At 39.3% G+C, this 11,403-nt stretch overlaps 1 protein-coding gene and 1 pseudogene across 1 annotated transcript; one reads left to right on the forward strand and one right to left on the reverse strand.

Moving 5' to 3' along the window:
* Positions 1-4,959: 4,959 nt before the first annotated feature.
* LOC104863715 lies at positions 4,960-6,487 on the reverse strand (annotated as a pseudogene).
* A 3,360-nt stretch (positions 6,488-9,847) lies between these two features.
* LOC104863709 (kita-kyushu lung cancer antigen 1 homolog) lies at positions 9,848-11,075 on the forward strand. Its single transcript, XM_010626290.1, has 2 exons — positions 9,848-10,045; positions 10,760-11,075. Exons 1-2 carry the CDS (start codon positions 9,965-9,967, stop codon positions 11,060-11,062), a joined length of 384 nt encoding a protein of 127 aa, XP_010624592.1. The 5' UTR covers positions 9,848-9,964; the 3' UTR covers positions 11,063-11,075.
* The last annotated feature ends 328 nt before the right edge of the window (positions 11,076-11,403 follow it).

Raw genomic sequence — 11,403 nt, forward strand, 5'->3', positions numbered from 1 at the left:
CTTTTTCATAATGCCAGGAAGGACAACTGATTAGATCGATTACAACACCTTAGCCCATGTGATACAATCAGCAACACATTTGCATCAAGCACAGCTTAAAAATTGACAATTTTTAGTAGTTATTAATCTATCACCTTTAACCATGTGAATTAAATAAAAATTGAAGATCAGCCCAAAATATGTTTATAGTGAATAAACTCTTCTTTATAGTAAGTTTACCCTTCATAATGGTAACTTAGAAGGTGTTGGGAGAGAGTGATATATAGGTTGAAGGATAGGAGATGGTTTCAAGTGAAGCACTAAGATCCAGGAAGAACTAGGACCCAGGAAGATCACGCAAACTCTAGGAAACTACTGAAGACAAGAGGGAAAGAGAGAATTAAAGAACAAAGACAAGTATAAAACAACCTAACAGCAATAGGGAAGCTAGCAACTAGCAACTATACTCACTTTCCTTTGAAACTAATGGCAGTCGAGCAAGGAAAAAAGAAAAAGAGAAGAAATCCAAATTAGGGCAGGAAGAGGAATAAAAATGAAGATGAAGAACATTGTGGGAGAGCAGAGAGTGAGTGGGGAGAGCAAGAAAAGAGAAAAAAGAAAAAGAAGAAAGAATGAAGGAAAATTGGAAAATAGTAGAAAAAAGAAATATTAAAAAAAGAGGCAAACAAAAAATAATTTTAAAAATAAAAGTAAAAATGAAGGGCCTCCTTCAGGCTATGTCTCTGCTGTCACAATAGACAAAGTGTGCATCTGTGTGTAGGTCTAAGTCAGTTAGTCTCAGCAAGCCAGCAGTAGTTCCCTGAGATTCAGGCTGATTTCTGGCTGCAAGGCCCAAGTTGATCTCTCTTACCTCTTGCTGGGTTGAACTCTGCAAGGTTCTAATGAAGGTTCCAGCTGCCTTTCCCTTGAGGATAGTCCAGGTTCCAATGGGAGGTGGTGATCTCTCCAGCTTACCAACTATGGTAGTCTGGTGTGCCTTGGTTGCAGAGATTCTCTTCAATTTTCCAGTGGGCTTCAGTTTTCATCAAGGAGCTTGAGAGAGGCCATCTTTTTGTTGTTCACTTATACTCTCTCTTCCGGAGCTCAGAACAGTGGCCTTTATGACCCCCTGTGCCTCAGATCCAGGTACTGGCACAACCAAAAGGCCAGAGGCTGGGGGAGAGCACTGGGGTGGTGCTGCAGGGATGCCTGTGTGGTTCCACTCCTCACCAGTCCATGCTGCTTGGAGGCCTGGGGCCGTGGACATGCGGTATAGCCTACCTCCAAGCAGCTCCACAAGTCCTCCATTTTGTTTTAATTTCTTAGCTTTTGTTACCAATGTTGCTGCAATGAACATGGGAGTTCAGATGTCTGTTGACACACTGATTTCATCTCCTTTGGATAAATATCCAGTCGTGGAATTAATTCATCACACTGTGTTTTTATTATTGTTTTTCTGAGGAATCTTCATAATGTTCATACTAATTTACATTCCCACCAGCTGTGTGTGAATTCTCCCTTATCAACAATCTCACCAGAACTTGTTAATTTTATTTTATTTTTTGATAGTATGTATTCTAACTGGGATAGACTGCCATCTCATTGTAGTTTCTGATTTGCACTGACTTGATGATTAATAATATTGAACATTTTAAAGATAATTTTTAGCCATTTTATATCTACATTTGAGAAATGTCTGCTTAGTACTTTAGTCCATTATTCTATTGGATTTTTTTAGGAGTTTTGTTAAATAATTGAGTTCCTTATAAATTCTGACTATTAAACCTTTGTCAGGTATATGATTTGCAAATATTTCTCTACTGTTCTGTTCTGAATTTTGTCTCTTAGATTATTTCGTTAGCAGTGCAGGAGATTTTCCAGTTAGTATAATCTTATTTGTCAGCTCCTTTGTCAAAGATGAGGTAGCTGAGTACATCTGGTTTTGTTTTTGTGTCTTCCAGTCTATTCCACTGATCCTCAGGTCTGTTTCTTTGCCAGTACCGTGCTGTTTTTATCACAGTAACTTTGTATTATAGTTTCAAGATGGGGATTGTGATACCCCCTAACTTCTCTTTATTGCCTAAAATTGTTTTTGCTACTCTAGTTCTCTTCTTGTTCCAAATGAATTTTTTAATTGTTTTCTCAAGGTCTGTGAAATATGCTGCTGTGATTTCATTTGGGGTTGCATTGAATGTATATAGCAGTTTTGGAGGAATGACCATTTTCACTGTGTTGATTCTTCCTACCCAGGAGCAAGGGATGTCTTTCCATTTTCTGATATTCTCTTCAGTCTCTTTTGTCAGAATGCTGTAATTTTCAGAGTAGAGGTCTTTGATGTCTTTTGTTAGGTTTATTCCTAGGCATTTCAATTTTTTTTGGATGCTATTGTGAAAGTAATTGATTACTCCATTTCTTTCTTAAAGAATCTCTTCTCCCTGTACCAAAAAGCTATTGACTTTTGTATGTTAACCTTGTATCCAGCTAGTTTACTGAATTTGGTTATTAAGTCTAGAAGACTTGCGGTGGTGTTCTTGGTGTCCTCTATATAGAGTATCATGTCATCTGCAAATAATGACAATATGACTTCATTTCCTATCTTTATTCCTTTTATTTCTTTCTTTTGTCTAATTGCTGTGGCTAATGTTTTCAAAACTATATTGAGCAGGAGTGGTGATAGTGGACTGAAGGATTTCAGTTTTTGACCATTTGGTATGACATTGGCTGTTGTTTTTTCATAGATAGCTTTTATCAGCTTAAAATAAAGACCAGTTTTTGTAGGGCTTTTATCATGAATGGGTGTTGGATTTTGTCAAACACCTTTTGTGTATCTATTGAGATGATGATACGGTTTTGTCCTTGCCTCTATTACTATAGTGTACTACATTTGTTGATTTGCATGTGTTGAACCATCCCTGCATCCCTGAATCCCACTTGTCAGGGTGTATGATCTTCTTGATGATCTTCTACATTCTATTTGCCATTATCTCATTAAGGATTTTTGCACCTATGTTCATTAGTAAGATTGGCCTATACTTCTCTTTTTTTAGTTGGATCTTTCTGTGCTTGGGGATCAAGGTGATGCTTCCAGGAGTGAATTTGGGAGTACTGTTTCCTTTTCAATTTCATTGTAGAGTTTAAACATTAGTTGCAGTAGTTCCTCTCTAAATGTCTTATAGAAATCATCAGTGAAACCCTCAGGGCCCAGGCTTTTTTTCAATTCATTGAGTGATATTGGGTCATTTAGAATTTTTTAGTCATCTTTGTTCAACATTGATAATTCATTCAAATCTAGGAATCTGTTAATTTCTTATTGGCATAAAGGTTCTCAAAGTAGTTACTGATGGTCCTCTGGATTTTTGTTTGGTCCATTATAATTTCACCCTTTTCATTCCTAATTGCTTGGATTTGGGCCTTTTCTTTCCTTTTTTTTTTTTTTTTTTTTTTGATAACAGTAGCTAGGGTTTGTCAATTTTGTTTATTCTTTTGAAGAACCAATTATTGGCTTCATTGATTTTTTGTATTGTTATTTTAGTCTCCATTGCATTGATTTCTGCTCTGATCTTTATAATTTCCTCCCTTGCATGAGTGTTGGGATTGTCCTGCTCTTCTTCTTCTAGAGGCTTGATGTTCAGCATCAGGTTTTTTAATTGTGCTCATTCTGTTTTCCTAATATGCGTATTCAGTGCTATGAATTTCCCTCACAAGACTACTTTCATTGTATCCCATAGATTCTGATGTGTTTTATTGTCATTGTTACTATCTGATTACTTCTTTAATATCCTCTGTGACCGATTGGTTATTCAGGAGTGTGTTGTTCAATTTCCATGTGTTTGTGAAATTCTTGCAGTTTCTTTTGCTATTGATCTCCAATTTCATCACACTATGATCTGGTAATATACAGGGGATCAGTTCGATTCCTTTGCAGTTATTTAGACATGTGCTATTAATGAGTATATGGTCTATTTTGGAGAATAACCCATGTGCAGCTAAAAAGAAAGTGCATTCTGATTACGTGGGGTGAAACACTTTGTAAACATCTGTTAAATTCATTTGTTCAAGAGTTTGATTGAGTTATAGTATTTTGTTGTTTATTTTCTGTCTAGTTATCTGTTTGTGACAGTGGGGTATTGAGATCCCTCATTGCTATTGTGTTAGTGCTTATTTGATTTTTCATGTACATTAGTGTTTTATATTTGGGCTCACTAGTGTTTGGTGCATATACATTTATGATTGTCGTTTCTTCCTCTTAGATTGTTCCCTTTACAAGGATGTAGCGTCCTTCTTTGTCTCCCTTAATCAGTGTCAGTTTGAAATGCATGTGAACTGCAAAAGGGCTAGCTACTCCTGCTTTTTTTTTTTTTTTTGGTTCCTGTCACATGGAGTATTGTTTTCTATCCATTATGTTTCAATTTATGAATTTCTTTTAGAATTAAATGTTTTCCTTATATGCAGCATATTGTTGAATTTTGCTTCTTGACCCATTCTGCCAGTCTATTTCTTTTCATTGGTAAATTGAGACCATTAACATTAATGGTTATAATTGATATGTATTGACTTATCCTTGTCATGACATTTTCCTTTTTTAGATTATCCCCCTTTGCATTTAATTTCTTTTTTATGTATCACAGCTTACTAATTTTTATTTCCCCTTACTTTCCCTATTTTATTTATTTATTTTATTTATTTATTTGAGAAAGAGCCTTGCTACCTAGAGGCCAGTGCTGGCCTCAACCTTGCAGCAATCCTCTGGCCTCAGCTGAGTGCTCCATTCCCCATCTTCTGATACCAACAATACATTTCTTTTTTGTCAGCTTTCCACAATGTGGGATGCACACTCTATACCCAGAGCCATGGTCCTGAGCCTCAGCTGAGAGTTGGTCTCCCTTGGGGAGTTTTGAAAGTTTCCCAGACAATATTCCAGTCATTCTCACTGGCTCAAACCTCAAGTCCTGGGTTAGGAATGGTTAGGCTTTGTAGCCTTCATGCCATCTGGACCTCTGGCTCCTCAGCTATTTCTTGAAGCTTTTCCAAGCCCTCTGAGGGTGGCTCAGGAACTGGGAGTGGTTCTCCTAGGGCTTCAGAAAGCACATAGTAGATGATCTCTTGCTGGCTTTGGGTATTGTTCTGATTCACCATATGGATAACAGGGCTTGAACTGTCCTGAGAGTCAGAGAGGATTATCCCTTCACTGCACCCACTCCTTTCTGCCTCCTCTTCAGGTCCTGGCTCCCCCAGTTCTGTTCCTAGAATGATGCTCTGCAGGTTCCTCTCACTTAGCTCCACTCCCATCTCTGAGTCCTGTTGTGGCTACTGCAGCAGTTGCTGCGTCAGCTCCACACTCTCATAGCGAGCCAGCAACAGCTGCATGTAGCCATCTTTATGCTCCTTGAATTGAAAACAGGAGTGCCCTGAGGGCCACCTGAACTGGTACTTCTTACGAAGATGCACGGTGAGGTTGTTGCTGCATGAGAAGCATTTGTCTCAAACATGACACTTGTACCTTGGCTTTCTGCGGTAATGGTACTTGATAGAGCAAAGGGTCAGGGCACTGAATCTGCAGTTCTGAAAGTCACACCTATAGGCTTGCCCCTTGCTGCGGGTGTCCAGGTTTTTCTGGAGGTCAATCATATTCTTGCAGCTGTAGTCACAACAGTCACATTTAAAGGGCCTTTCCTCACTGTGGTGAAAACACATGTGGTTGCGGAGGGAGGAAGGCAGTGGGAGGGTCATGTCACAGAGGGTACTTACAGTGATTCACATGGTTGTGCATGTGGTCCCTCAATAGCTGCTCTGTGGCAAATCTGTTAGAACAGTGAGAGCACTGGAAGCACTGTTGATCCAAGGAGGTCTGGCAGCAGATGTGCTCTAAGAAGTTAGTGTTGTTGGTGAACATTTCCTCACAGGTAGGGCAGGTTACCACCTTTTCTCGGATGTGGCTGCAGAGGTGATCTCGAAGCTTATAGTGGTCCTTGCAGGTGCAAGTACAACCTTTGCAGCCACACAGCACCACGTGGCTGTTCTTGCCAATTGCTTGCTGGTCACAGCACAGGCAGTGTGCATCCACATGCCAATAGAACCACTCAGGATTGTTGAAAGAGCTCTCACAATGTTCCCACAGACACAGGAAGTGGTCAGGGATGTCAGAGATGCTATTCCAGCTCTAAAAGTCCAGGATGCAGGGGCTGAGGTTGGCCTGGCTTTGCAGGGCCTGCAGCCCCTACTGTTTGAACTTGTTGTGGTATCAGTGGAAGTAGACATGGAGGATGAGATCAGCTGAATTTTCCAGAGAGCAAAAGCCACATTCCTGCCACAAGATGGAGAATTCTTCCTCAAGTGGGTTGTCCTCATCTTTCTCTCCCTCCTGCTCCCCAAGGCTGTGCAGATTTTCCTGCAGGTGCTGAGTATGTGCTCACAACTTCTCCACGGCTAAGCACAAAAAGGATCAGGACCCTCACTTGCACTGGAGTCTCACGTTCTCCTTCAGGGGAACTATCCCAGGAGGCAACATGGCCTTTACCCTGGTTTAGACTAATGGACCAGCAATCTAATGACCCTAACAAGCAAAATTCCCTGATGCCTTCTTTCATGGTCCTCAGTCTTCTTTAATTTTTCTATGTTGCTGTTTTACCTGAGGGTCAGCTCCCGGCCTCTCCAGCTCTCGGCATTTAATTTCTTATGCCTGATGGATTCATTCTGCTAGGCTTCCTAGGGTGAATACCCTCATTGTCATTTCCTAGGATATTGTTTAAAATTTTTTGGAGTGCTGGTTTGGTATTCATAAAGTTCCTAAGGTGGTCTTTGTCATGAAAGTATCTTATTTCTCCATTAATTTTGAAAGGTAGTTTTGCAGGTTACATTAGTCTGGATGGGAGGCTGTTTTCCTTTAGGGTTTGAAATATATCACTCCAAGCTCTGAGTTTGTGTTGAGAAGTCTACTGTGATTCTGATGGGCTTTCCTTTGTATGTGATTTGTTTCTTTTCTCTGACTGCATGTAGAACTTTGTTCATCTGTTGAGTCTCTGGAATCTTAACTATGATATGCCTATGTGTAAATTTTTTTTATCAGGGCTAGCTAGCTGGAATTCTATATGCCTCACTTATTTGTATGTCAAGTTCTTTCCCCCTACTTGGGAAGTTTTCTGCCTTTATTTCTGTGAATGTGTGTGTAATCTGCTCTCTGTCCTGTTTCTTCATTGACTCCAATCAGTCTTATATTATTCTTCTTTGCATCATCTAGCAGCTTTTGGATTGATTACTCATGGTCCCTTACCATTTTTAAGAAATTTTTCTTTTCCTGTTTACTAATTACAATCCTATCTTCTATATCTGAAATTCTATCTTCTCATTGGCTCATTCTGCTGTGTAAACTTTCAACGGAGTTTTTAATTTCCTGGAAATCTGTTTGCATCTGTTTTATGGATTTCATTCATTTCCTATGTTGGGATTCCATCATGTTCCTCAGCTCCTCTTTTTAAAAATCTGTGTCTGCTCTAGATTTATTAATCTTGTCTTGCACTATGGGCACAATATGACAAATTATTTTTGACTTCATTTTTTCCAGATACTCTTTTGTTGCCAATTCAGGGAGTCCAGGTGGTTGAGTATCAGATTGTTTCATTTCATTTCCCTTTAGGTTTGCCTTAGGTGATCTGGACATCTGGTTTTAGGACTTGTTTCTATGTCTTCTCATTTCAATAGATGCAGCCTGCTGTGCCTTTATTGAGACAACTTTTTGCTCACCCAGTGGTCTTCAATTCTCAGCAAGCTACTAAGAGGGCTTTTCTCTGCTTCTCACCAGTACACAAATTCCAGGATTCAAATCACTGATGCTATGGGGAGGGCCTCTGTCTGAAGCATGTGTGCCCATGAAGCTCTTTCCTGGGTGAGCTTTGTTTGGGCAAGTTTGCCTGAGCCTCTGGGGTGGGGGCAGATCACTCACTGGGGATCTGCCTGCAGCCACTTCACATTATCAGTTATAGAATTTCGATCTTAATTACGCTTTTAGTTTTTCACACCAGAGAAACTATTCAGATTTATACGTGTGTCAGATTTATTTAACTTGAGTGTAGCATCAATATGCATCGATTTTCCTATCAATGACTCTAGTTTATCATTCTTCAAGGATGAGTAGTACTCCATTTTATAGAAGAACCGCATCTTTTTTATCCAGTTACCAATGATAGGCAATTGGGCTGTTTCCACATTTTAGCTATTACAAACTGTGCCACTATAAACATGTTAGTTTGGGGATTGTATGCTTTAGGGGCTGAGGTGAATGGAGTCGGGACTTTAGCGGTTTTTAACTGCCAGCTACCAGCTGTTTGATCAAGGGCAAGTTACTTTACCTCCCTATGCCAGTTAATTTTGCTTGCTAGCTTGACTCGAGTAAGACTCCTAGACATGAGATTGGATTATGAGTTGATCTATTGAAGAGTTTACAGCTGAATAGATTATTAGAAGCTGGAGCTTAGTTGGAGGAAATGGGTCAAGGAGGTATGAACTTAGATTGTATATCTAGCTCCTGGCCGCTTCCTCTCTGATTCATTTTTCTATTTCCAGCTACCATGCTCCACCATGCCCTTCTGCCATAATGGTCTTGCCTTGAGCCTAGCCACTCATGGACTGAAACCTCTGAAACTGTGAGCCAAAATAACCCTCGCCTCCTCTGAGGTGTGTGTATATTATCCCAGCAACAGGAAAACTGACCAATACACTATATGAAACGAGAGTTGTTCCTCAAGCAGAGTTATAGGTTATTGTTTGACATTCACTTTGAGGTTGCCCTGGTCATTCACTTTAGTTCCGCATTTTTAGTTTAATGTCATCTTTCACATTTAAATAAATTTCATGAACATTCCTGTCTAGTACAGTGATTATTGTGTTACCTTCCACTAATAGACTTTAATTCCTTTGCTGAAAAATATTAAACACTTGATACATACAAATCAGAGTGGAGGAGGAGGTTTTGGGGATGTAAATGTGGATGAAGAAATAGGACAGTTTATCTCAGAGCTCAAATTCCATCACTTAAGCCCTGCTTTTGCTACTGACTTCAGATGAGTTTAACACCTGAATCTGGTTTTATGTCTGCAAAAATAGATCCAGTATTAAGCATACCTATAGTTCAAATTTGTTGTGAGAATTATATGAGAATATGTTTTTGAAATCATTTTTTCAACTTCAAGACAACAAATATATATAATTATTCCAATGTGATTAAGGTTGGAATAAATCCTAAAATAGTAACAGGAATGTGAAGAATGACTGACACTTACAATTAGTCGGTGACTACTCTTTACAGTACATGTCTATCTTGTTTTAGAAATGGATAATGGAGTGGCGGCAGCAAAGGCAGCCATACTTTTAAAAGAAAAAAGGTGGTGAGAGCATTTTTTTATTTTTTAGATTATTTGCAAGTTTAAAAAATTTTATTAGTACATGTTTGCAGGATCTGAAGTTTGCATTTTCCTTGGGAAGTAAGTGCATATACAAAACAGCTTGTTTCTTTTTTATCTCCCTTCCTCTTCCCATCCGCCTCCCTCTCACAGTCTCTAATCCCCTTTTTATTTTCGTACTTATTGCTATTGTTTTGCTCTCAATCTCTCAGGCTGGTTAAAATGTGTACTTCTACTATATTTCAGCTTCTTGGAAATCTTAAGTTCCTTCAGTGTCCTAACTCTCAAAAGATTTGACACATTAACCAGGTGCGCAGTTTCTAAGTGCAGCCTGGCCTCCTGGGAGCCAGGTTCTACATCACTGATTGTGTCATAGTGCCCCTATGTGAGAACACAATTATGAGGTCTGACGCTGTCTCCGCTATATAAAGCCCGGCTCCTCAGCGCAAACCCAGTTGCACCAAGAATTGAGGGACACCCAACATACGGGCCGGCGCCTTTCCCACTCTGAGCGGCTAAGCGACACCTACTTCCTAAATACAAGCCCAGAACCTCTGTTCTAAGAAAATAGACAAGACTGAAGAGGAACCATGAGCATCCTTTTGTTCCTATTGAGTGGAGCGGTGTTTGCCTTCATATGTTTCTTCTGGAAAAACCGATTTCATATAAAGGTAACAGAGATTGGAATTACACGAAACTGTCTGAATACTTGGATTGGGGAGTGAGTTTGTACGATGATAGAAAGATAGTGAAGTAAAAATATGACCTTAGGGGCCGGGGATTTATATCAGTGATGCCGCCGCCTGCCTTAGTGGCAAGTTTGATCCCCGGTACAAAAAAAAATATATATATATATATATATATATGAATGAACTCATTTTTTTCTGTAGAAAGAGCTCTAGACTTTAACTACTTTCCTCCTCATTTTGTCCATTAAGTCCTCATTTTGACCATAGATTCCATTGACAGTGGTCTGTTGTAAAATAGTCCCAAGTCACTAAGTTATATGGATTGATTTTCATTCAACTGGAGAAAAAGGTGAAGCCAAAAGCTCACCTTTCCCACCATCACATCCTATTCTGAGAATCTGCTCTCACCTTCTTTCATTTCTATTTTGCCCACATGTCTGTTTGGTTCTCTTGTCATCATTGAGAGAGCTTTCTGTATATTCACAAATATTTCAAGTCCAAATGTGAGTTTCATGGTATTTTTTATAGTTGGAAGTGAAATTCTTTTAGATAAGGGTCAGAGACAGAGTCCATCTATAGATGTACTAAACTGCACAAGAACATAAATCATATCAATTTTTGTAAACAAGTTGTTATTTGCTAGTATTTGGAAATTGTTAAACTAAACAAATTACATGTGTGTAATTTTCTTTACAGAGAAACACTGGTGAAATGTCATCAAATTCGACTGCTCTTGCATTAGTAAAAAGAACTACTATTAGCTCGTCTAGCAGCAGTACAGATAGTCCTTCAGTCTACAACCTTTCTCAGGATATCTTAAACCGTTTTCCACAATCAATGGCCTTACGCAAGCGAATATTGGTAAACCTCAGGGTCATGCAACACCACCTGACTGAATTGGAGCAACTTTTAATCCTCAAGGGCTTAAATGGTGAATTGGTTAACCCGAAATCCACTAAAACTGTCGCAAGGGACAATGAAAGTACAGGCAATCAATAAACACACTTTGAGTGGAACCAACTGACTATGTTTATTGCAAATAAATTATTACTGAAAAGAGAGGGGGGATGACAAATCAGACACCAAATCCAGACAGGTATAGATTTGCATACTCACATTTTATCTAAAAAACTGATTAGATGTCACTGCTAGTATAAATTTTACATGGAGTTTTTGAGAGGAACAGTTTATCTGTCTAAGGTCAAATCTCTACACACCTGAGGGGGCAGATTATTCCAGACCTAATAGGCCTAGGAGTTTTCTCACTAGAGATGGGTGCAGCACTCCTTACTCAGCCAGACATGAACCTGAACCTCATGCAGGGACCTGAACAGTCTTGG

The sequence above is a fragment of the Fukomys damarensis genome, unplaced genomic scaffold, assembly GCF_012274545.1.
Source record: "Fukomys damarensis isolate Sample0158 unplaced genomic scaffold, DMR_v1.0_HiC HiC_scaffold_39, whole genome shotgun sequence".
NCBI lineage: Eukaryota > Metazoa > Chordata > Mammalia > Rodentia > Bathyergidae > Fukomys > Fukomys damarensis.

What these genes read in the sequence shown, in the direction of transcription:
- LOC104863709 (XM_010626290.1), top strand. Translation starts at nt 9,965, where the DNA reads ATGAGCATCCTTTTGTTCCTATTGAGTGGAGCGGTGTTTGCCTTCATA. An exon ending in AAAACCGATTTCATATAAAG is followed by an intron (nt 10,046 to 10,759) that starts GTAACAGAGATT and finishes TTTTCTTTACAG; the next exon opens with AGAAACACTGGTGAAATGTC.